At 37.0% G+C, this 24,089-nt stretch overlaps 5 protein-coding genes across 9 annotated transcripts; 2 read left to right on the forward strand and 3 right to left on the reverse strand.

The window, feature by feature from the left end:
- Positions 1 to 1,257: 1,257 nt before the first annotated feature.
- On the forward strand, positions 1,258 to 3,464 carry LOC103947247. 2 transcript variants are annotated; one of them, XM_009358123.3, is made up of 5 exons: positions 1,258 to 1,528; positions 1,661 to 1,721; positions 2,534 to 2,585; positions 2,690 to 2,759; positions 3,197 to 3,464. In XM_009358123.3, exons 1-5 carry the CDS (start codon positions 1,424 to 1,426, stop codon positions 3,281 to 3,283), a joined length of 375 nt encoding a protein of 124 aa, XP_009356398.2. In that variant the 5' UTR covers positions 1,258 to 1,423; the 3' UTR covers positions 3,284 to 3,464. The 2 variants fall into 2 exon arrangements, with proteins under 2 accessions (XP_009356398.2, XP_009356397.2); XM_009358122.3 differs by having other exon boundaries at positions 1,261 to 1,528; positions 1,649 to 1,721.
- A 450-nt stretch (positions 3,465 to 3,914) lies between these two features.
- Positions 3,915 to 6,718, reverse strand: LOC103947248 (14-3-3-like protein GF14 iota). Its single transcript, XM_009358124.3, has 7 exons — positions 6,474 to 6,718; positions 5,445 to 5,751; positions 5,284 to 5,371; positions 5,059 to 5,168; positions 4,832 to 4,980; positions 4,365 to 4,423; positions 3,915 to 4,279 (listed from the first exon to the last, which is right to left on the reverse strand). Exons 1-7 carry the CDS (start codon positions 6,547 to 6,549, stop codon positions 4,277 to 4,279), a joined length of 792 nt encoding a protein of 263 aa, XP_009356399.1. The 5' UTR covers positions 6,550 to 6,718; the 3' UTR covers positions 3,915 to 4,276.
- A 509-nt stretch (positions 6,719 to 7,227) lies between these two features.
- On the reverse strand, positions 7,228 to 11,865 carry LOC125471503 (probable methyltransferase PMT5). 2 transcript variants are annotated; one of them, XR_007253649.1, is made up of 10 exons: positions 11,715 to 11,865; positions 10,378 to 11,299; positions 10,052 to 10,187; positions 9,494 to 9,734; positions 9,170 to 9,392; positions 8,837 to 9,000; positions 8,455 to 8,758; positions 8,059 to 8,191; positions 7,745 to 7,955; positions 7,228 to 7,538 (listed from the first exon to the last, which is right to left on the reverse strand). XR_007253649.1 is itself a non-coding variant. In XM_048571944.1 (9 exons), exons 2-9 carry the CDS (start codon positions 10,887 to 10,889, stop codon positions 7,806 to 7,808), a joined length of 1,863 nt encoding a protein of 620 aa, XP_048427901.1. In that variant the 5' UTR covers positions 10,890 to 11,299; positions 11,715 to 11,865; the 3' UTR covers positions 7,228 to 7,805. The 2 variants fall into 2 exon arrangements, 1 of the variants encoding a protein (XP_048427901.1); XM_048571944.1 differs by having other exon boundaries at positions 7,228 to 7,955.
- A 3,458-nt stretch (positions 11,866 to 15,323) lies between these two features.
- Positions 15,324 to 17,489, forward strand: LOC103947240 (NAC transcription factor 29). Of its 3 annotated transcripts, none has more exons than XM_009358111.3 (4): positions 15,324 to 15,565; positions 16,306 to 16,673; positions 16,769 to 17,070; positions 17,181 to 17,489. In XM_009358111.3, the coding sequence occupies exons 2-4, from the start codon at positions 16,403 to 16,405 to the stop codon at positions 17,316 to 17,318; spliced, it is 711 nt and encodes a 236-aa protein (XP_009356386.1). In that variant the 5' UTR covers positions 15,324 to 15,565; positions 16,306 to 16,402; the 3' UTR covers positions 17,319 to 17,489. The 3 variants fall into 3 exon arrangements, with proteins under 3 accessions (XP_009356386.1, XP_009356387.1, XP_009356388.1); XM_009358112.3 differs by having other exon boundaries at positions 16,341 to 16,673; XM_009358113.3 differs by having other exon boundaries at positions 15,326 to 15,565; positions 16,367 to 16,673.
- A 155-nt stretch (positions 17,490 to 17,644) lies between these two features.
- LOC125471615 (COBW domain-containing protein 1-like) lies at positions 17,645 to 20,493 on the reverse strand. The gene is made up of 6 exons (XM_048572268.1): positions 20,292 to 20,493; positions 19,756 to 19,870; positions 18,882 to 19,055; positions 18,647 to 18,766; positions 18,176 to 18,265; positions 17,645 to 18,016 (listed from the first exon to the last, which is right to left on the reverse strand). The coding sequence occupies exons 1-6, from the start codon at positions 20,438 to 20,440 to the stop codon at positions 17,882 to 17,884; spliced, it is 783 nt and encodes a 260-aa protein (XP_048428225.1). The 5' UTR covers positions 20,441 to 20,493; the 3' UTR covers positions 17,645 to 17,881.
- Positions 20,494 to 24,089: the final 3,596 nt, after the last annotated feature.

Genomic DNA, 24,089 nt, shown 5'->3' on the forward strand with positions numbered 1-24,089 from the left:
AATTGAGGAGTGATAAATCATGATTAATATATGTATTTCAATGACACATAGAACGTACTGCAAGGGATTTTAAATGTTTAAAAATTTCTTCCTCCAACCTTGCATAAGATTCAAAAACTAAATAATATGGCTCATACCTTCAGAACATTGGATGCCCATTCATGGTGGGAGGGCCTCCGGTCTAGGATTCATGGGTCAAAGAGGCAGGAGGTGGCGAAATAGGGGTCATGGGGGAAAACGCAGAGGATGTGGGAGAAGTTGTTGGGTGGTGGGTTTAGCGAAGGGTGATTAAGGTTGGAGGAGAGGAAGAGCCTACATAATTTGCAGGTGGGTTAGAGGCAAGCGGGGTGGGAGAAGGGGATGAAGGAGGTGGGGTGGTTAGAGCAGTTGAAGAGGATTTTGGCGAGAAAGATGCAGAGAGTGATAGAGAATGTGAGAGTGGGAAGTTTTTTTGTTCTTTTTTGTTTTTTTGTTTTTTTAATTAGAGATATGTTAGAATTATATGTAGGTGAGACTTTGAAAAAAAAAAAAACAGCAAAATTTGGTTGTGTGAAATTACATTTCTGCCCATATTTCTTATTTATGTTATGTTTTAATTAGAGGGATAAACTAATAATTTCATAAGATTTTGGTTGACAATGACTGTTTTATTAATTAGTAGAGATTAAAAAGTTAGTTAATTATACATATATATGGCCAACCAAAGAAATGAATTATTATTGATAAAAAAGAAAGAAAGAAAAAGAAATGAATTATTTGACCGTTTTCTATTTCCTAAAATGTAATAAGAAGAAGAAATAAAAAATAAAAAATGAAGGGCGCATGATGTTGGACGTGTGCAAATGGAAGCTGTTGCAAATTAAATAGTGACATATTGACTTTTTCTTTGTCATTCTATGTCCCTAACAATATTGGCATCATGATCCTAATATTAGGTCAGTTAATTGAAGTAGTAAGTGATTTTCTTCTAAATCGAAGTTTCAGTCTTTCTCACCGTAAATTAGTAAAAAACTTCAATACAGCAGCGAGCCCCTCTTTCTTTTTTTTTCCCCACGCTCTCACAAACACACCACGCATACATACATTATTATAAATAAATTAGAGCGATTTAGGATGTCACGTTATCTAATAATTTACTTATTTTGGGCTTAAGTTCAAATCAGTAACTCGAATAAAGTCAACAAAAAGACCAGGACAAACTTGGGCTTTACTCCAAAAGCCCAAAAACAAGGCCACTTCAATTTCCAGAAAGCGTTTTGGATCAAAAAGGAAAACCTAGCAAAAAAAAAGTGAAAAAAACAGAACGTAATCTGCTTTCGCTTTCACTTTCACTTTCCAAATTCAGTATTCCTCTTGAATATTTCAAAATTTGTTAGATTTCTTCATGTTCAAAAAATAATTATATAAAATCGATTGAATTAAAATGGAAAGGAGTGGTGGCAAAGGCAGAGAAGAAGAGGAACAAGACGGCATGTCCGTACACTCTCCTTGCAAACCTCCCCCTTCCTCTGCTTCTTCTCTCCCAAAGGTCCCTCTCTCTCCTCTCTCTATCTCTCTCTCTCTCTCTCTCTCTCTAGATTACACACACACACACACACACATACATGTTGATTTTATTTGGTTTTAAATTTGATGGTGAATGTAATAGGAGCAATCACAGGTTGAATTGGAGCTCAGACTGTTAGAAGCTCTTGAAATTTACCCTCCCGGAAAATTACAAGGCAGGTTTTCTCTAATTAATGCTCATATTTCAGTTTATTATCTTTGGATTTCCAGTTTTGGTTTGTTATATAGGTGACAATTTTATGTAAGTTATCAATTTTGATTGTAAAACGGGTGGTTAATTAGCATCTTTAATCTTCGTATGGAGAATTTTTCACCCAGAAAATGCAAAGAAGTCATCTTTTTTTGTGGTGGTAGGAAAAATTCAGAAATATAGTTGTAATTTTTTACCGAATCCGAACTTCGAATCTGACGGTTCAAGTCAATATAAGGGGAGTTATAATAAATCAACATTCCATCTGTTCTATATTGGAGTAAAAAACTTCAATATAGAAGTTTCTGTTCTGAATCAACATTAATGCACGACGGGTGATTAATTAGGCAATAATACAATACCGTTTCCATTTTGGGGAATGCTAGGATTAGTTGCTCACACACCCGCGAGTGACTGTTTGTGGAATACTAGGATTAGTCGCCCACACACCCGCGAGTGACTGTTTGTGGAATACTAGGATTAGTCGCCCACACACTCGCGAGTGACTGTTTGTGGAATACTAGGATTAGTCGCCCACACGCCCGCGAGTGACTGTTTGTGGAATACTAGGATTAGTCGCCCACACACTCGCGAGTGACTGTTTGTGGAATACTAGGATTAGTCGGCCCCACACACGCGAGTGACTTTTTGAGGGATACTATGATTAGTCGCCCTAGCATAATTCTTCCATTTTTGTTCTTACATTATCATGTTATTTGGAAATATACAAGCAAGCAAAGTACATATATGAGCAATCTGCTACTTGTTTGGGCGCAGGCATACACCGTCATTTCGTGCTTTATGGTTTAATGGAATTTCTTCGTAGAAGGTTTGTCCCACTTCACGTTTCTGTTTATTGGTTTATATTAGTTATTCTAAAAAGCTTCCAATTTCTGATGCATAGCCTTACTCATTGTTGTGTTGTTTTCACAGCTTTGATCGACACTTCTCTGCTGACGAGGTTCTGCAATTGCTAGAGAGGTTCTACAACTTGGAAATGCTGGTATCTAATTTTATCATTCAGTTTTTCCATATTTCTGTGCTCTTTATCTTATGATGGAACTTTTAAACTTAAATATCCATGTTCATCGGTAATCAACACTGAACATTCACAGCGCCACGTGCAGAATATGGATGTAAAATAACTAGAAGCTTCATATTTTGGTAAAACAACTCTAGAAATACAAAATATACGCTCATCTCTGCACTGCATTATAGGTAAATAGGTACTAAATAGCTGCATTATTCGAGTTTGAGGCATACATTCGGTGAAAGGGTAGGCTTGAGGAAGCATATGTGAGACTTGAGATAAACAACTACTGAAATTACTTCTAATGAAACATTCAAATGGTCCCAAGGGACTAATTATGTGTGTATCTCTTGTTCCTCTTTAGACTTACTGAAATCTACATATGTTACCATTTTTTCCTTGAATTTCAGAAACCAGACGACGAGGAGATGGATTTCCTGAATCGCGAGGAAGAGTTTTGCCTGCCTCAAAATTTCTTCGTCAAGGAAGAACCATAACTGATTATTTTTGTATAGAATTATATCTCGTTCGAACGTATTGTGTTTGCTCTAATGTTATACGATGCCGGTCATCCAGTCTTTTTCCGTGACCATACAATGTCAGGGTGGTTTTAGCTAATATGTATGAACTTGATTGAAAATCTTAATTAGCATTTGAGGGTTATACCGCAGCAGTGGATGTTGATGTTGCTTCACAGTTTTGAAAAGGTATATAAACGGAATTGTTATTGGCACTAAAAAAAAAAAAAATCTGCTTTTGCACTCCAATTTTTTTGGAATTAGAAAGAAAATTACACTTCTAAGGAGTGTAGATTGAAATTTTTGGATTGCTAATAACGTACTCTTGGCTTATAGTGCATAAAATTCCTCCGTTTCTACCGTTCTATATAGAAACTTTTGGCGGCAAGTCTGTCTTGCAATTCTTTGCGGTCAGCGTGTTCGTCCCTTCGGTCCACGGGCGAAATCTTTGCCGGCTTTGGCGAGAATGCATTTAGTCGCTCTTGTTATTGATAGTGAGCATCGCCATCACAATAATTCAAGTTTGAACAAGCTTAAAAAATTCAAGTAGCGGGTAAATTAAATCAGACTTATTCAATCTCAAATAATGAAGTGACAATGCTCACCATCGTTAACAAAATATATATTATATTGGAAAAGTCAAGTTTATCTCAAACTTGCAAGACAAGCAAGGGGACTGTAAAAGTAAAAAGAAGATAAAAAGTCTATTGCTTAACATAAGAAGCTTATATTAAAGAACATGTAGCAAAACCATCAATCCAGAAACAAAAATAAGACCAGAAAAATTGATCAAATCCTAATCTTCTTTGGAACCTAGAAGGATCAATATCGTAAAAAAATTATGTCTACGTCCTTGAGTCAAATTCCCTCGCGAAAACTGAGTGAGAAATGCTAAGGGGTTGCGTTTTGCAGAAGTCTTTCTACTTGCTGTTTTCCGGGCTATTTCAGGTAACCCGATCAATGCTGCAAGATTTACTGTGTTTTATCCAAAGTAACAGTCAGTTAGTAGGGATTGATTATTACCGATTAAGCCCCAAAGAAAAAGATAAAAAGCACTTACCTTAGCAGTTGCAGATTCGGCGGCAGGCTTGGTTTCTTCACCTTTGAAGTTGTCATCACCTGCACAAAAGCACTTTCACATTAAGTCTCTTCCATCTGAATTGTGATTCAGAACAGAAACTTCTACCATGCCGGTGCCTGCACAGAGATACAGGCACCTTTGTATGTGTACCTACGCATGCTTTCGGTCACATACTACCCTAAAAGTTCATACAGTTTTTGATACCTGTATCCATTCACCAACAGCATGCCCGTTGTTGTTTCACATTCATACAAAGAGGAGCTGAAGATAAACAGAAGTCTTTCGAAGCCTTTCTAAATGTACAGTAAGTTGAAAAGGAAAGTTCCTTTATATTGTTTGGAATTAGGAAGGATTAATATTGTAAACGTGTGTTACTTGGCAATTTTGATTAGGGTTTTTCTGAAAACGGTAAACGCATGTTAATCAGGCATCGAGGTATGCTGTACCTCCATCTTCAGGCAAATCAGAGGTCCAGAGAGTGAGGTTGTCTCTCAACAATTGCATGATAAGGGTGCTGTCCTTGTATGACTCCTCACTCAAGGTGTCCAACTCTGCAATTGCCTCATCAAATGCTTGTTTAGCCAAATGGCATGCCCTACAAGTATCCGATAACAACAAACATCTCAGGAGTTGCTTCAACGAAAATAATCAGATAACAGATGTACATTGATACCTCTCAGGAGAATTCATAATCTCATAGTAGAAGACAGAGAAGTTGAGGGCTAGACCAAGACGGATTGGGTGGGTTGATGGGAGATCTGTGTTTGCAGTTGCTGACGCAGCCTGAGAAAAGACGTGGGAATTGGAGAGCACATCAACTGATAGGTGGTGTAAAGAATAAAACATACATAATCACTGATTAACGTCCATTTGTGAAAAGTGGTTAGATTAAACATGCCTCGTATCCCTTGAGTGACTGATCAGCTGCCTCTTTTTTGTCCTGATCGGTCTTGAACTCAGAAAGGTACCGGTAATAGTCACCCTTCCTGTAACATGCACGTAACTATTGGTCACAAAAACATTATTAATTTCAAATACAGTAGGATGAATGGGACTCACATCTTGTAGTAGAAAACAGTGGCCTCTCCAGAGTTGGAAGAGGGAATCAGGTGCTTGTCTATGATTGACAGAATGTCATTGCAAATCTTGGAGAGTTCCTCCTCCACCTTCACCCGGTAAGCCTTGATCAGTTTCACATTGTGCTCATTTCCCTTAGACTCTTCCTTTTGCTCAATGGAAGACATGATGCGCCAAGAGGCCCGTCGAGCACCTATCACATTTTTGTATCCCACAGAAAGAAGATTCCTCTCCTCTACAGTCAGTTCAAGGTCAAGTTTCGCAACTTTCTTCATACACTCAACCATTTCTGCATCATCGAGTAAACATTACAATTCAGAGAGAAACTCATCTTGACATACATCTAGTGACTCATTTCAACATTACGCATAAAAGTGTATACATTTGATTCTCCCTATATTCCGAAAAAAGGACGATCAAACCCTAAACCGAAACAACGACCAATAAACCATCACCGGGTAGATATCCTTCACCCATTTAAAACCAAATCAAACTAGCAAGCAACCCCACCCACACAGCAAAACACACATTCAATTTCGAACGCCAAAAACACGTGTCCGATTCATTTCCATTTTTCAATATTAATCCAAACAATATGTTCCATAATATTTAACAAATTGATCAAATCTAACAAATAATAAAAAATCATTCAGAACTTTATACCACAAATTCTCTAAATTCGATACAAATGCTGAAACATACACAATCTGATCAATGCCAGCTTTGAAATATATATATATATATATCTATATATATAAGTATTTGTCTAAATAGCATAATCCATGAGATTTAATTCTCTCAAAGTTCAAACCAACACAATGATCAAATCTACAAACGTAACGGTCGACTAATAAGAACTTTGAAATCCTCCAATGCAACAAAAATGGAACAAAAACGAAGGCATTGCATCCGTTCCGTAATTCCATACAAAATTCTGTAAGATCCGATACAATGCTGCAACACTCACAATCTACATGTACATATAATTAGAGTGAGGTGTGAGTGAGAGACCTTCGTAACGCTCGGCCTGCTCGGCGAGCTTGGCCATGTAAACCTGGGACTCTCTCTCCTTCTCGGGCGACGACATCGTTTCGTTTCAGAGAGAGAATGGTCGTTCGAAGATGATGATCAAAGCGAAGACGATGGTGAACTCAACTCACTGAAATAATAATAATTATAATAATAATAGGATTAGGGGGGTGTTTGCTGTTAAACATCGAGCAACTTCCGGGGTGCCCCTGACCAGATCTGGACCGTCCGTTCGGAATGCTTGAAAGAGAGGAGGACACTCGGAGTTGGAAGCGCGCAATGAAATGAACGCCTTTGAATACTTGCCCCTCTCTCGGAATTAACCGTAATTAGTTATTAAACTCGTTATTCATAAAATTCAAAATTAAGAGATATTTCATTTATAAGTGAGTAATAGCATACCGTAATATTAATAACAATGTTGGTATTTGATTTTTTATTGCACGAAATATTTACACCAAAAGGGGTGCGGTTCGCAAGTACTAGCCCTTGGTGGCACCATATATGTTGAGAGTATTTATATTGTACACGTACTAGGCTTAAAAATTCATCGTATGATTCATGGCATGCTAGGCTTGCAAATTCATCATGCGATTTGTGTTGTCCATATACTAAGCTTGCAAATTTACCACATGTAAGATAGCGTGCTGAGGTATCAATCCCAATTCAAAGAAAGAGGGAATTTTATAACAATACAAATTCCTCAAGTCAATAACAAATTGCTTCCGGTATTTCGCAACTCAGCACCTTTTATGATCACACGAAAATGTGTCCAAACTCTTTGATTTTTGGACACAGCAAGGATTTGTTCTTACAAATATTAAAATGAATAAACAAATAAGAAGAAGAAAATTGCACGAAGAAAAAAAAAATGGATGAATGAATTGCTACAAACGCCTTAACACAAAAACATACGAGTTGCAGCTACTTCTGTGCGAAATATTCTAATCTACAGCTTCCACATGCTCACTCCAGTAATGACTCATGAGCGCCTTCGACGTTCTTCGGATTCTAATCACAAATCACATTTTCTTGCCAGATCATAATCTGCTAACGAACACAAAAATGACAGTTAATTCGTGATTTACCCAAACCCCACATCGCTCCTCGCAAGTTGAGGCTCAGTGAAAAATACCCGGCAACCGTTCTAAACCTCCTATGTCCTAGGGCTGATAACTGAGAGCCACTAAATCAGGAGACTGGACAGCCTTGCGCAAGCCAAATTTGAATTTTCGAAAGACGAGAGAAGTTACCAGAGCAAAAGAGGAAAAACAATTGTACATGTCCGCAATGATGGCTTCTGAGGTAAAATGATCATTTTTTTACGAACGGCTTTTGGCAGACAAGTAGTCGTTGGTCACTTCCATTCTGAAGGTCAATCACCCTAGCTTCCCAACGTATTTGTGTAGCAAACACGCGCGCCATCTCTATAGCTCCCACTTTATCACAGAGAACAACCCATCCCTGCCAAATGGTCATAAATTCATGTCCCAAAATGATCAATTTCACACATAACACGGAAATATTGAAGGTTAACAATATAAGCAAAAGAGGAAAATAAAAATACCTCAGGTCGCAGAATCCGGTCCATCTCCAAGAATAAGTCCATCATGCTGCACCTCTCTGAAGAGAGATGTGAGAGCAGCCCATTTGCATGCAACAAATCATATGTTCGAGGATATGTAGGGAATGGTTCACACCTGTACCGATAGATAGATCACAACGACAACTCTACTCAAGAAATTTATATTGCAGGCACAATTTTATAGAAAGGGGAAGAGCATAGGATATAAAGAGCACAAATGAGTCCTAGTTTTTTTACGTTCAAAGTTTGTCAGCCTTAATTAGAGTTAACCATTCTCAAATTTCTTTTTCCTCATAAAAACAGTGCATTTACACCACAAAGAAAAATCTTCTAGTATCAAGTTAGTCAGAGTTTCAGAAGAGACTGAAACCGACTTACCAGTCATGCAAAACACCAGCAAAACCTTGATCTAGAATGAGAGGAAGTGTGTCGGGAGCATTGACAGGCACGACATTCATCACCCACACTGATTTTCTTTCCTCCAGAAAAGCAGCATTTAAACCCCCATAGTGAGCACTCATGTCCATCACATTGCGTAGCATGTTGAATGGAGGTAATGGGTCTTCATCGCCTGGTCTCTTCGGATGGTCGGAAAATATCAATGGTGTAAGCAAAGACCAATAGTTCTTCAGAGCTGATCTCCAGACCTGTAAGTCTTCAAAGAAATCTTCAGGTTGAACTCCTGCAAGGGTAAAAGGGTATCAATACGTTGGCAGAGCAAATGAAGCTCAGAACTGAATGATAATGGAACAATACTTTCCATGAACTTCAATCTCAGCTGAGCTCAATCGATGAGGACTAGAGGACCTATTTCGGATTGGAGCCCAGCGTTTGCTGGTGGTCCCACTTATACATGATACGAGAGGCTTATAATATGATCGAACGTCATGCCCTTCATTACAAACTGGTAGAGCACCCTGATTGCTACAATAAAGCACAGAAAGAAAAGCATTACTAATGTTCTTTTCAGTGGAAGAAAAATGAGCAGAGCTCTTGGAATACACTAGCTCAATAGTGCAATTCAATGCCAAAGCTTTAAACAGTACTGAACTTTCAAAGGTCAAACTAACAATTATCCACAAGAGATCCTCACCGAGATGTATAGCAATCAGAATCCAGAGTTTTCTGCCAGATATAAGTTTCATATTGCTGAGCTTTTAGAGTCCAACAGACTTTCGGGGTCAATTCCTCCATTGTTGTGACCATGCTATTCTTCATGCTCAACGAATTTCCATATGGTTGGCTTGTCGATGACGTTAAAACAAAGTAGCCTCCGGGCTTGAGTACCCGGTCAACTTCTAAAAGCAACATCCAATCTGATTCAAGAATTAATTAAGGATCCATGAGAGGAAGGGCATTCGGAAAAAGCAAAGGGCAACTCCAAGGGAGAAATATGCGCAATGAAAATTCCAGTTACCTTTTTTGTCCCAAACAATACCGCATTGAGCACAATGAACCATTTCAAACGACAATGCTGGATATGGAAGCTGTCTTGTAATGAAGTTGCCAATCATTGCTGGAAGACCTCTTTCAAGGGTCAACTGAACTTGACTGCCAGTTGCCTCATATGCCGCAATACAAATAGCCATTACATTCAGTGATACTAAATGAGCTCCAAAACTACCAAAACCGCAACCAATATCCAGTACAGTTTGCACCTGTAGTTTAACATAGATATAATTAAAATAAATCTTGCAAAACTACCAAAACCGCAACCTATTACAGTTTGCACCTGTAGTTTAACGTAGATATAATTAAAATAAATCTTGCACAAGTCAGACTTTACATGTGTCACAAATAAGAAGCAAAAGTAGCATGGTTTGTTTTGCTTCAGGCATAACCTTAAATTTTGGGCTATGAGACAACAGCAGGGATATGTGTTAACAATTCTAGCCTCTTTGAAATCTAAGAGTCACACTGCCCAAGAGAAGTAAAAATTGATAATTACAGACTGTAATCCACAAAGAAGACTTACACCGGCTTGAAGAAAGTCAGAGTCACTTTTCAAACCTAGCATCTTCGCAATTTGAAGAGAATAATCCTTGACACCATCAAAAATCAGACCATCCTCAGAGTGAAAGGCAATTTGATTTTCTTCTAGCAGCATCAACCTGAATATTTTGTCAAGAAGTTAAAAAATAATTACGTACAGAAATAAATATTCACTCGCAACAAAAAATATGTAAACAGCATAAAAACTAATTCAATTTGTAAAGAGTTGAGAAATGTAAATGTTTTAATTCACTGTTGAGACATCACTATTTAAAAGCGGCCAAATATATAGCTTTAACTGCGAAGCACCTTTTGGTCATGCTTCCAGATGAAAGAAATTGGTCTTTGGTTATCTTCACGTTTGCACTCCATATCACATCCCTACCAGCTGGCCACCTCAAGGGGATCTTATAATCCTTAGGAGGGCGAACCAGACACCGTTCTCTGTTTCTTGATACTTCACAATGCCGATCAAACTCCTCCCCATCTTTAAACCCAGCTAAAACGTTTGCTGAAACATTGTAACAAGGCACATGATTTTCTCTTTCTTTGCCACAAAGGCCAAGCTCTCTTTGTCGACTAGCCCCCAGTGAGAGAGACCGCAGCTCCAGATAATCAACCGCCGCTTGCTCCTTTAGCCTCCTATAGTTTGTATATATGTTGGGTACTGAAGTGGGAGTTAGAGAGTCAAATGTATTTGAAGAAGATGATCCCAGCACTGCAATTAGTGCGAGTACAATAACACCACACAAGAGTAACCAATTGAGTGGCGGTCTAGGGCCTAAAATGAGGGAGAGTTTACTGAACCAGGAGCTTCTCATGTCCAAATCGTGAAACCCTGACTTTAGAATTCCAAAATAACCCCCACTAAATTGCGAAGCACTTCAGCTTAAATCTCCAAGAACAGCAAAAATCATAACCTACCATAACATACAAGCTTGTATATATATTGCCGTGAATCCGAGCAATTCCTACAAGCATTGAAACAATAAATTCCACTTCTTCCACAACAACATATGCAATTCTTCGCTTTCTGATCGTGCCATCAGACTCATAAATCAGTCTGTAAATCCATCGCGATCCTTACTTAGACACAAAGTTAAGATCACAACCCAACACAATTCAGTACACAATTATTATGAACCAGAAAATTCTAAACCTCCCCACGGCGAATTTAACGCCAAATTCGTAAAGAAACGGACAATGACAAGTGTTGAGCTAAAGATCCAACCTGCAACAAAATCCAAAGATCCACAAAATCAAATTCCTAACAATAAATGTCCCAAAAACATAAATTCCCATTTGGGTGCTGAGAAAATTACAAGTAAATCCCACAACAGAATCCACTGAAAAGATTCCAAATTCACTTCTCAATTTTCCACCCTTTTCCCAGCAACCAAACAGAGCATTAGGTCAAAAATAAATGCCATGACTTTCCATTTTTACAGATCACCGACCAATCCCAGATCCCGAAATGGAAAATCCAAAAACTTTCAACTCAGATCCAATCAAAAGCAAAATCAAACCAATCATCCAACATAGAACAAAAAGGAATGAAATCCAAAAAAAGATTTCGAATTTATTAACGAAAACAGAAACCCATTTCCCAAAACTGATAATTATTAGGGTTTTGGGGAAATGCTTACCGGTTTTGGGTTCGTGGAAGGGTGGAGATTCAAAGCCTCAAAACAGAGAAAGAGTCTAGCTTTTAATGTGAGTCCAAATTTATAGGAATTCTAGTTTTTTTTTTTAATTATTATTATTATTATTTTGTGTTCGTGTTGGACTTGGAGTTTAATTAATAACTCGACCCTTAATCAGATCCAGAGGCTCGCTGATTTAGACAGAAAACAATCATTCAATTAATTAATTTTATAACGTAATTGAATTAATACGAAATCATTGTTATTTATTGTGTCTTGCACTTTTTATTTACTTTTTTAAAATTAAACTTTGGTTGTTGGTTGTTTTTATTCCTACGCCATGACGTAAGCAAACGCTACAACTAAGCGTCGAGATATAAAAAGAATATAATTGACGGTTGCGATTCAACCGTCACGGTAACTGGATTAATTAGTTTTAATCACTATTTTCTATTGCTAATCATACTCCATTTGGCTAATTACTATCCCAGAAGAAGATAATCCTCTACAATAATTCCAATTTGCATTTACTATTTATTTCAAGCACGTCGTTGTCAAAATGTTTCCTGACTTCCCTTTGTTCTTTTTCTTCCCTTTCCTTTTCATTCCCGGTGGAGGGAAAAGAAAATTACACGTCACATCTATTTGGTGCAGTGCAAAAATGGAAAACGGTGGGGTTTTGGAACCAACCAACCCCATATGGCCAAACCAAAAGAATCTCATCCCTCGACCATATGGGATTGATTGTGGTTGTGTTAAGCGTTTCGGTTATGTTTGATAGAAAAATTTATAGTGATAATGAATTTAAGAAGCCTTTATTGTAAAATATCACTTACTAAACCATAGTAAGTGGCCCAATGATAAGGACACAGATTGCGACTCCTCAATAAATAAAAAATTATGAGATGTCAGGTTCAATGCTCCCAGTTGGTGAGTCTACTTGACTCTAGTTACGTGTAGGGTGAAATTTCTTATAGTTTTTCCGAACTTCAAAGGAGTAGAAAATCGTAACTTGCCAACTGTTGTTCCCCTTCTAGAAAAAGTAAATATACTTTAGGACTTCGTTTGGAAATTTATTTGGGCCATATTTGAGATTGTATCTAGAAAAAGTAAAAATACTTCGAGTACTAAAAGCGTATTTTATTATGGTTGGTAGAAAAATGTAACAATGTTCAACCGCTTATGGGTCAATGAAACATTTTTTTTCAAAGAATCACTAGGAAAAGCACATGAGGTTTATATAAAATTTCAACATGTTGTTAATAAAAAGTATTTTGGCACCACCGGGTTTATAATTCTTTTTTAAAAAGGGACAGGTTGGTGTCTATCTTTACAAAAAAATCATACTCAAGAAGTGTCGCATAAAATATATATGTAATTTATCTCAATCACTGGTCATCCCGTGAGCTTAACCGGGTTTTTTTTTCCAAAACTAAAATAAAATAAGGAATTGCGTAGGTGTTAGCTGTTAACCAACTTTATTGGTTACCATCATTTTACTTAATAAAATAAAGATATGAGTCAGAGCTGCTTTTGCGAATTTGGAGGAATCCAGATCCTCGTCAGATACTCTTTGTGAGGATATTCGTGATATGTGAATTGTATTTGTTCATCATACATCACGTGATTAGAAATATTTTTAAATATTTTTATTTAAAATTAAATACAAACAGTGCTTGACAAAAACTAACCACATAATATACAATGAATGGACACGATTTACAATATATTCAAAATCCTCACCAAGAGAATCCGAAGAGGATCCTATTGGAATTTGGAGTCTTTCTAGTTAAGAAGGAGGTGGATTGTCTACCCTCCCATTTCCATACTCTCCCCATGCCCTCTTGTGATGTGTGATCACAGTTAAGCCACGTCAACATCTTATATTAATTTTTTATAGAAATAATAAAACAAAAAGTAATATGAATATAAAATGTTAACGTGACTTAACAGTTACAACACAAACAGAAGGACATGAGAAGAGTATAAAAATGAAAAGGTAGATAATCCACGCCAGTTAAGAAATATATTATATTTTTTTGGCAAATCTGCAGATCCAGAGTGGTGCAGGTGGAATATTGGCTGTGGCAATCGTAGTGGGTTAAGCCCACGGTTTTTGGTTTTTTATATTTTAAGCCCAAAGTTTTGCACTAAGAGCAGTTCCACTGTGTCTAAAACTTTTTAGGATTATTCACTATTTAATTCATCTAGTAAACAGTAACTACCTTTAATGAACAATAATTATTTTTTTCATCTCCACCCCTACACAAATAACTCTGACAATTGATAATAAAATATTAATATTTTTTCCTCACTCAATTTATCAAACATCCCCATCACCCTTTTCTTTTTCTCCTCATTTGACAAGTTCTTCCTCTCTCTCTCTCTCTCTCTTCTTTCTATCTCTCTTCCCCTTTTCCCCCCATTTGATCTTTTTCCCTCATTCCACCATCATTATCTCTCCTCTTCTCTGCTTTCATTCCCTCCCTCCTCGGTTTCTCCTTCTTCCCCAATCTTCGTCTTCCTCTTCCACTTCCCTTCTCTCTGCGTCTCTCCGGCGAAGATATCACGCATAGCGGCAACTGCTCACCGGGATTAGAATTTCTACCCAATTTCACGCGACTCGTTCTAAGTCCCAGCCATGAATCCCGAATAATGAGTTCAATCCAACGATTCTTTTTTTTTTTTTTAATTTCTTGTTTGATTTATTTGCTGCCGATTGAATTTGGACAGAGCAATAACCCTAATGATTTGATTTGATCCCGATTCTTTGAGAGCCTCAACCAGGCAGAGCGCAGCCTTTGACTTCCCGCTGCATGGTTGTCCACAAATCACAACCAATGCCATTTGCAGAAGAATATACCTACGCCTAAGTACACAAAAGAAATCCCAACTTCTCGAAATTCAGAAGCAACTCTCCACTTTCCAGACTGAAAACCTTAATTAACGATTAGACAAGAACTCTATACGGAAATTAATACGAAAACAACAATTAAAATCCCTACAAACTGAAGAATCGACAAAATTAACTCAAATAAAACGAGATTAAGAAGCAATTAATTAACAAAGCATTCATGCATAAGCACAACAATGGAAGAAAGCGAGAAATACGGGGCTTGAAAAGTACCTGTTCGACGAGAAGAAGACGACAATTTCAGATGGAACTGGAATGAGTCGAACGACTCACATAGTTCGGTTTGAAATTGGAGACAGTGTGAAGTCGCACTGCAACGCCAGAGGAAGAAGGGATTCGGGAAAAGGTCAAACGACGTCGCTCCGATGTATTTAACATTTCAAACAAAATTACTCACTTTTTGGGTCAATTCAAACAAATTATTCGGTTGTGCCGTATTTTCACGGCAACTTTAACGAAAAATTCATTGTACTGTTCATCTTAAAGAAAAATTATATTTTTATATTAAAAAGTCAATTCTGATAATATTTACTTTACCATTTATTTTGTTATTTTCGTTAAAATTCAAAGTTTTCAAATCATTTTCATTACTTTTCTTTATTTTCACCAACACAGACCCCACCCCACCCGGACCGGTGCGAATGTGAATCGGCGTCGGTTTATTTTTTGAATTTTGATTCGGTACAGCCGCAAGTCTCCGTTTACTCGCACACAATGTTTGCGTGGGACGGTGGGAGAAGTAATTGTAACAGTTCATTTCGTCTCACGTATCTCGTGGAAAGACGTTATAAAAGCGAAGAAATTCCGTCGTCTTCTTTCAAAATCCTACCGCTATATAAACCCTAGACGCGCAGTTTCCCCGTCCTTCCGCCACTCACAATCTAATTCCCCACCTCTCCTTCTGTCTCTGGTTTTCGGCTCCGACTGGTACGAAATCCCGGTAAGTTTTTCATCCACCTTTGGCTTTTCAACTTTTTTTTTAAATTCAATTCTCGCACTCTCCTTCCTTGTCAATCTAGGAGCTTTGATTATGTCATGGGATAACATTTCACAGTACCATATTTTAAATTACTTTATTATACGGATAGGATATTCCAATTTGAGTCATCTAGCATAAATATTTGGTTTGATTGCTTATTTTGGTCTCGTTCGACTTCACGCTTTTTGAATTTGGTGTGAGAAAACTGACAGAAGGTGTGGAAAGAGGGATTTTGTGTCTGGACGGTCACCCCACACAAGAGGAGTGAAACCAGTGTATTTTGATCTCATCCGACTCCTGGTTCAATTTTAGTTCTTCTAAAGAAGATTTTCTATCCTGTATAGGACCCTAAATATAAGAAAGTGAGACCGGACGGCGGATGGTAACACATACAGGGGCTTAGATTTTGTGCGTGGTTGGACGGCCATGTGATCTAGAATAGGAATCAAATTGTTTTACGTCTAATTCAAATTATGCGACTATTAAATAGGAATCTAGATCTACTAAGTACCATGGGATTCGATTATTAAGTAGATCTAGAATAGGAATCAAATTGTTTTACGTCTAATTCAAACCAAAATCTATAAATAGGGTAATTAAATCCAGAAAAAAAAAAGGGATACTCGCGCTGGAATTCATTAGGTATTCCTATTTTGATTGCTTTTGCTTCTCTATATATACATGCATATATGTATGTATAGGTTTCAGAAAAACAAAGGTTTATCCCACAACTCAGAGAGCTCAAAACTCAAACCGTGACAGAAAATATCAACTGCGTCATTGTCCTTGTCTTCCTCCATGGCATCCTCAGCTTCCTCGCAGTCATCTTCAGCTTCCTCACAGTCCGCTGACAAGTACGAGGGGTTTGATCTGTTGAAGTGTTCGACCGTCCAAGAGGGGAAGAAGGAAGCGGAGGTCAGGTTACCGTTAGGGTATCGATTTAATCCCACCGAAGATGAGATCGTTGTGTACTTTCTGTTTAACAAGATTATGGACCGCGCAATGCCTACCTACGGTCTTATAAAAGAGGTTGATGTGTACGAGTATGATCCCCATCAGCTGCCGAATGGTGAGTTTCCGATTTGATTGTTATTTTGTACTACTATTGAGTTCGGTCCCTGTTTTACGTTCAAAACTAATTGCTTATCGTTCTGTGACTCGCAGGTGACTTCAAACACAATGCTGGTTGCAATGCGGCCTATTACTTCGCCAACAGAGAACCCTTTGACGCTAGTGAAGGGAAGATAATTAAGACGGCTGCAAACGGTGGTTACTGGAAGGTGATCGATGACGAATATGAGGTTTTGTTCAAGGATAGTGAAGTAATCGTAGGGTTTGAAGCCGTCATGAACTTCTACGAGGGGAAGGCGCCAAACGGGACCAAAACTCCCTTTGTCATGAACGAATACAGGCTCAATCCTCGTGTAGTACCTGCTCATGTGCTGAATGACAGCATTAGGAATAAGGTACGGACTGCAAACTACGTATAAAAGTTCTTATGATATGCTTTTGTTTTAGGTTGTGAATTTTGTCCAAATTGTTTGGTAAGTGACATTTTTTGTTCCCTTTGTTTCAGATTGAGAGGTACGTGGTATGCCGAATTATAAACGAGGAGGTTTCGAATCAGCCCGTTATCGACTATAGAAAGGAATCTCTCGAGCTTCTTTTGAAATATGCGTCTGCCGGCACTGTTAAAGACGTAGAACCAAAATGATATGGCAGAAACAGCTCCTTCATTGAAATAGCAAATGCAGCTCCTTTGTTTTGATGTTTTTTTTCTTCGTTTTTTCTTCTTCTAGTGTTATATAGATATAGCAGAACAATATGCATACATTATTTTTGGCCTAATATTTGACTTGACACAAGAGAAAAGTTTCATCGAGAAGTTTTTTAGTGTCGCAACTCACATGATATTACAAATCAACCGGTCGAGAGAGTTCAGAATTCTAGCTAAAATGAATTTGTATAATTGCAAGAATAGACAAACAACAGGTTTTGTGACCGATCTGCACTCATCATCATGTTATAACACGTCGAAAGAGTTTACAATTCTGATTTAAAGTATTCAACCAAAACAACATCGAGAGTTCAATGTAGCATAATGAATCCGTATATAATTGAAAGTATTCAAAATTAACAAAATATTGTGACCAAATCAACAAACTACGCACGATCTAAAATACTCGGCGAGAACATTCTCATTTAGATTATGACCTGTAAACCGCAAAGCCTAAACCCTCTTCCATTTCTCGCTTCCGCATCTGAAGCATAGAGATTTCATCTTGGATTTCTAACCTCAAGCCCTATCAAGCAAGGGATTCTTCGTCGGATTCGTTCAAGCCCACTGAAATGCAAATAGGCAAATTCCTGGATCACCCGGCAAGAATGTGGAGAAGAACAAAAGCTGACTCCCTGCCATTATCAATGAAAAAAGGTTGCGTAAATAACAAGACCCAGTAATAGCACACAATATACCATATAAGTACAGGATCAACCTGCAAAGTATGTATTTGCAGCATAAGACTCAACTTTTCAAGATAAGCAGTAGCATAATTTGATATCGAACAGTACCTGCAAAGTGTGTAATTGATATGAATTATGAACGCTCAGAATCCCTTTGCAGCGGTATACATCCATGTCATGTTTCTTCTCCCAAAGAATCTCCTCAATCCACAAACGGTATCGAACAGTACCATCAGATATTAATGACTGATACATATGATTACCGTTGATTTTCGAAAAACTGCAGCAACGAGAAATAAGCATCCACCATCTTTGACACCACAGTTTTAGCCGCAGAAATTGTAAATAATTCATTACTGTTGCTTTTCTCTACCTACTATATAACCTTAGTTTATAAACAATTGATGTTAGTTGCCAGAACTTCATTGTCCAATCAATTTTCACAGATGAATAAAATAATCAAACTAACAACAATGTAATGATGAATGCTAACCTTTCTGAAAGTTGTTAACACAGCACTAAATAGTAAACAGTATTTGATTTCAAACAACTCATATCATAACTATTTCACAAGAATACCTTTTCAAGATCAACCTGCCGTGGCTTGGAAATGCATAAAGTTCGGACACCACTATCATGAAGATCACTTGTAGAAAGAGTGCGACTTTCTTCCAATAATGATGCTAACTGGGTAGCATGCTGAGAAAGAAAAGGTTTTAAATTGTTTTTTTTGAGTAAAATTTGAATATTATTAGAAGACCGGTATGAACTACAAATATAAGCAAACAAAAAAATGAAGATGCGCATGACTCACCGTGGCATCATAGGCCCGACAGTCCAATATATTGGACAGGTCAACTTGACCACGGACAGAACGGATGATACTAGCGAGTGAGTTAATACTATGTATTTCCTTCTCCAGTTCCTCCAGAAAATCCGCAGAACCCTCTGGAGAAACCAAATCAACCTTGTTAATAATATTAACATCCTACAACAAAAAGCCAAACTCGTAAGATATGAAGAGCAAGCACAATACAATCCAGCATAATAATACAAAGTTGAAACCCGAGAGAGAGAGAGAGAGAGAGAGAGAGAGAGAGAGAGAGAGAGAGAGAGAGAGAGAGAGAGCACTAGAATAGAACAGATATGAGTAAAACTACCAGTAACAAAAAACCAAGTCTGATAAAGCTATCCTATTATACATTCGTCTTCATTTTGCATCCAAAATAAGTCATAAGGAGACCATACTGCAAACGCAATCTGAAGATATGCTTCAGGAAATGAAGACGAGATTTGATGCTCACTGAGCTGAAAACGGAGGTTCTTGGCATCCACGACATGTTACAGAAATCGATGAATAAACCTTTGCTACCAACATAGTAAATATAAATCACATAGCTTCTCTGGAAAAAGAACTTAACAAGTTCAGCTAGTGTTTAAAACACAGAAAACAGTGGAACCGACAGAACCTAACTAACATACCATATGCATCTACACTTAGTGCAGCTAAGTAAGCATTTAGCAAGACAAGTTCCAAACTTCAAATGGTACTCCAACACATAATATTATAACTCAAAATCCCATAACAAAATTGCTAGAACTTTAATACAACACTGGCATGTAACGCATCCGATATTAAAACTAACACAAAACTCAGCAACAAACTAGATAAACGAATCAGAACTCACCGTGATAATTGAATCAAGCATGACAGATGATACTAGATTATCATCCAACCACAGAACCGAAGCAAGTAGAACGGGGTTCGCTAACCCAGTAGTCTCCAGCAATATACGATCAAGTCTACAACCAAAGAAAACCAAAAACCCACGTCTCAAATTTCATCATAATCACAATCAAAAATAATAAATTTCAATGAAACATACAAATTTCAATATAGTTTTACAAAAACTTTCTTTTGGGAACAAGTTGCTCCAATGCCTGCACCAAACTGTGCTTAACAGTGCAACAAATACCCCCTTTTTCTAACTCCACCCACTCTTCGACAAGCGCACCGCCATCTCCTTCGTTAATCATCGCTCTCTCCACGCCAATTTCCTCACCGAACTCGTTTAGTATCACAGCAATTTTCTTCCCGCGTTGGGAATTCAATATATGATTAACCAGCTGATTAACCCAATTCAAAAACCAACAAAAACACACTCAAAGCTCTAATATTTTCCCGAAAAATGGAAAAATATAGCAAAAAAAGAAGTGAGCTTACGGTGGATTTTCCGGCGCCGAGGTAGCCGGTGATGACGGTGACGCCGACCAACACGTCGTCGTCTTTGTGACTAGATGAATTGGGTTGCTGCTGAGAGTAGGGTCCCAGGGGTTGGTCGATTTCAATGGCGAGAGGTGGAGCTTCTTCATCGTCTTCCATTTCCTTTCCAATCCCGGGAAATTCACAGGTTTAGGATCCACCTCAGTTTGAACTTGAATTATGCTGACCCACTGGGCCCATCGGTCATGGTCATAGTTTGGGCCTTCATGAGTAGAGGTTCTCCATTTTCATCTTCTATGGGTTTTCTTGTTGGGCTTCAGCCCACCTCTTAACCAAAATTAAAAAAATAAAACATGAAAAATAGGTACAAATGAAGCTCTCAAATTAAAAAAATTATAAACAAAAAGTCACTGAAACGACAGTCTAGTAATATTCTTATATAAATGTGAGGTCCAGTTCGACTTACCGTGATAAGTTCAATAATACATGGCGTATAATGCAGTTTAGCCTAAATATTCTCCAATATTATTTTTTTAATCATTAACTCACGTATCAAATATTAATTTGAACAAATACTATACTTGACCTCAACCAAAAAGTCGAGAAAGGTATTAATGATATGCCAGTATTTTATTCTATTTTAGAAATAAGCATACATTTCTACAGTATCACCATATGTTGAATGTAATTATAAGATTAAAGTTTTTTTTTTTTTTTTTTTTTGAGAAATTCTTCTTCAAGTTGATTTCATTGAACCAGTCTCCCTAGGTGTATGGGCTAATTGGTTTAATGAGTAAAACCAAATAAACTCACACACAATGTAATATTATACTTTAAACTAATCTAAATAGGGATGAGATATTTGAAACCGAATGAGAGTCCACGTATGCGAAAATAATGTAGCATTAGATTTACATTATGGTCCCTGTTTGGTTCAGATAATTACTTGATGGGTGGAGTTGCTCCGCCGGACTATGAGGATGAGGAGGACAATGCTTGTTCGGAAATCAAATGGAGAGACTGGAGATGGTGAGGTCTTTGCATTGGTTCAACAGTTGGGGTGGCGAACAAGAACATTATAGTCTATAGATTTGCATAAACTTAAAGCCAAACTAAACTACTATTTTTGTTCACGAAATTAAAGGAAAACTAATAAAAATAGCTTGAAAATTTTGGGTTTTAACGATAAAGACAAAATAAATGATAAAGTAAATAGTATCAGGATTGACTTTTTAGTGTAAACATATGGTTTTTCGTTCAAGTAAATAGTACCGATAGCTTTTCGTTAAAATTCCCTTAAATTAATTTACTTGCTCATGTGGTTAAAACAGATTGCATTGTTTCGAAGTTCGAATCACTTTTGGATGCATGAATTCATCATTCTGAATTAACTTTAGACTCGTTTTGAAATGCTTTTAAAATTACTGAAAATACTTTGAGAGAAAATATTTTTTTGTTCTAAAAACGTTTGAAGTGCTTCTTATAATCAGTGCTTTACGTATTTTTTTTGAGAATTTACTTGTATTTTTACTAATGATTGGTTTCAAAAATATTTTCACTAAAAACGTCATTTTAAAAGCACCTTCAAAAGAGCTCATTAATTCCTAATTAAGGAACACACTTGACCAACCAATTTCCTAATTAAGGAACAAATTACATGATAGTTTCTAATCAAATTATTCAATACTTGTTTAATTGTATACAAACAACGATCTTCCTTAGATTATAGTCCATAATTTATGGAAGAGTATTGTTTTCATTTATATATATACAAACGATACTGAGGGAGCAGGAATTCGAACAAACTTAAAAGCACATTCCAATTGTTTACATATATTTCTCACCTATTTTATATCCAAATGATGTGAGATATGGTTTGTCATTGGTTGGCGACGATTAAACCCATTTTAGACCGAAATACCAAAGGTATCCAATATGCGGAGTTAAATATGCATGTCATAGCTGGCTAATAAAGATTAATCAAAAGCAGCCACAATACTACAACAACAAAAAACAATCAAGCGTTATTTTATTAAGTAAGGTCAGCTATATAAATCTTAGAATTTTATTGTACTCGATTTTACGTAAAGTTTTCCATTACTTTCAAGTATTTCATAACTTTTATTATAGTCTCTTTTAAAGTTTTATTAGGTTTTCCTCTATCCCGTTTGTCTTGAGCCTCCGTCTCATAGTCGCAGCTTTTAACTAAATCATCTTAACCGATTTTCTCTCATCTTATTTTTAACTACGGCCACTTCTACTTTACCTCGGATGTTTTCATTCTTAATTCTATCATTTTTCGTGCGTCCACATATTCAACGAAGCTTTATCATTTCTACTATTCTTATTTTTTGCACGCATTACTTTTTAACCGACTAACATTTCGTGTCATAAATCAGCAATGACCTTATTGTTGTCCAACAAAAACAGTCACAACATTAAACATTATAAATCAATGCCATCATATGTCGGTGTGGCCGCATATCGGTTAGGTAAAGGCCATAAAAGGGTATAACAAGTTTACAACATTTCCATGGGCACACATCCTTTAACCGTAAAGAAATTGCATCTTGCCATGAATAAAACAGATTAGTCAGTTTATCGTACGTCACGCAAACAATATTCCAATTTTGTTTGCTTGTTCAGTTAAAAACTTAAAAAAAGGACTTACCATCGCTACACCCTTCATATTTTTGTATGGAGTGAATAATAGTGACAAAAAATTAAGGTTTTTAAGTTAAAATGGTCTTTAAAATTAACATAAACTCTTCACTTTGATCATTAAGATTTGAAATCAATAAAAGTGGTCCATGAGTTTATCCACCATCAATCATTTTGGTCATTCCGTAAAAAATCTCCATTAAATAAGGATAAGACAAAAATACTCTCACTTTTTGCCAAATTATTTTGGACCATTGTTTATTAAATTAAGAGTAATTTTATCATTTTAGCCCTTGTTTAACACAATTTTCATAGAATGACCAAATGATTGATGGTGGCAAACTCAAAGATCATTCCTATTAATTTCAAATCTCGAGAACCAAAATGAGGAAGTATATAACAATCTCACTGATCATTTTAACTAAATGCCATAAATTAATTATTAATTTTGCACCATACTTACTGAAATGTCACATCCCGGCCCGGGGGGGACCACTTCCCGGACCCACTCCACCACCGTAGCACGATATTGTCCGTTTTGGGCCTCGACCACGCCCTCACGGTTTTATTTCTAGGAACTCACACGAGAACTTCCCAATGGGTCACCCATCCTGAGAGTGCTCTCGTTCGCTACTCGCTTAACTTCGAAGTTCCGATGGAACCCGAAACCAGTGAGCTCCCAAAAAGCCTCGTGCTAGATAGGGATGAGAATATACATATAAAGATCACCCCCCTGAACGATGTGGGATGTTACGAAATGACTAGTTATGTTATTATTTATATCGTAATAATGTTAGATAGAACACAATTTATATTACATTACATTTGAATATAGTATATCAGTAACTGATAGGACATATATACATCACTTGTGACCTCGTGTGTGAAAAACACATGGCATGTGCAAACATAACTGATGTTTTTTATAGGTAGCACTTCATGTGTTTTTAAAACACAGAAACATTTTTTCTAAAAACACTTTTGATCGCTACTTAGTACTACGGTCTAGTAGTATTATTCTTCACTTGTAAGTGATAGGTCTAAGGTTCGATTCTTGTCAAATGCAATTTAAACTACATTATTGTTAGCCTATTGTGAGGCTAAGCCCACCTCCTCCTGCTTAGTATATATAATATC

Source organism: the organism of the source record quoted next, unplaced genomic scaffold (assembly GCF_019419815.1).
Source record: "Pyrus x bretschneideri cultivar Hongxiangsu unplaced genomic scaffold, Pyrus_bretschneideri_v1 Contig6, whole genome shotgun sequence".
In the NCBI taxonomy this organism is placed as follows: domain Eukaryota; kingdom Viridiplantae; phylum Streptophyta; class Magnoliopsida; order Rosales; family Rosaceae; genus Pyrus; species Pyrus x bretschneideri.

Bases quoted from the DNA above. Each gene is read 5' to 3' on its own strand.
- LOC103947247 (XM_009358122.3), top strand. From the start codon at position 1,424: ATGGAAAGGAGTGGTGGCAAAGGCAGAGAAGAAGAGGAACAAGACGGC. The intron at 1,529-1,648 runs GTCCCTCTCTCT...TGAATGTAATAG, and splicing joins CTGCTTCTTCTCTCCCAAAG to GAGCAATCACAGGTTGAATT. The intron at 2,586-2,689 runs GTTTGTCCCACT...TTGTTTTCACAG, and splicing joins ATGGAATTTCTTCGTAGAAG to CTTTGATCGACACTTCTCTG.
- LOC103947248 (XM_009358124.3), bottom strand. From the start codon at position 6,549: ATGTCGTCGCCCGAGAAGGAGAGAGAGTCCCAGGTTTACATGGCCAAG. The intron at 5,752-6,473 runs GTCTCTCACTCA...TCGATGATGCAG, and splicing joins GCAGGCCGAGCGTTACGAAG to AAATGGTTGAGTGTATGAAG. The intron at 4,981-5,058 runs GTATCAATGTAC...GGATACTTGTAG, and splicing joins ATTATGAATTCTCCTGAGAG to GGCATGCCATTTGGCTAAAC.
- LOC125471503 (XM_048571944.1), bottom strand. From the start codon at position 10,889: ATGAGAAGCTCCTGGTTCAGTAAACTCTCCCTCATTTTAGGCCCTAGA. The intron at 10,188-10,377 runs GTGCTTCGCAGT...CAAAATATTCAG, and splicing joins TCTGGAAGCATGACCAAAAG to GTTGATGCTGCTAGAAGAAA. The intron at 8,192-8,454 runs GTAAGTCGGTTT...CTATCGGTACAG, and splicing joins GCTGGTGTTTTGCATGACTG to GTGTGAACCATTCCCTACAT.
- LOC103947240 (XM_009358111.3), top strand. From the start codon at position 16,403: ATGGCATCCTCAGCTTCCTCGCAGTCATCTTCAGCTTCCTCACAGTCC. The intron at 16,674-16,768 runs GTGAGTTTCCGA...TGTGACTCGCAG, and splicing joins TCCCCATCAGCTGCCGAATG to GTGACTTCAAACACAATGCT. The intron at 17,071-17,180 runs GTACGGACTGCA...CCTTTGTTTCAG, and splicing joins ATGACAGCATTAGGAATAAG to ATTGAGAGGTACGTGGTATG.
- LOC125471615 (XM_048572268.1), bottom strand. From the start codon at position 20,440: ATGAAGAAGCTCCACCTCTCGCCATTGAAATCGACCAACCCCTGGGAC. The intron at 19,871-20,291 runs GTAAGCTCACTT...CTTTGGTTGTAG, and splicing joins TCGGCGCCGGAAAATCCACC to ACTTGATCGTATATTGCTGG. The intron at 19,056-19,755 runs GTGAGTTCTGAT...TTTTTGTTGTAG, and splicing joins TGCTTGATTCAATTATCACG to GATGTTAATATTATTAACAA.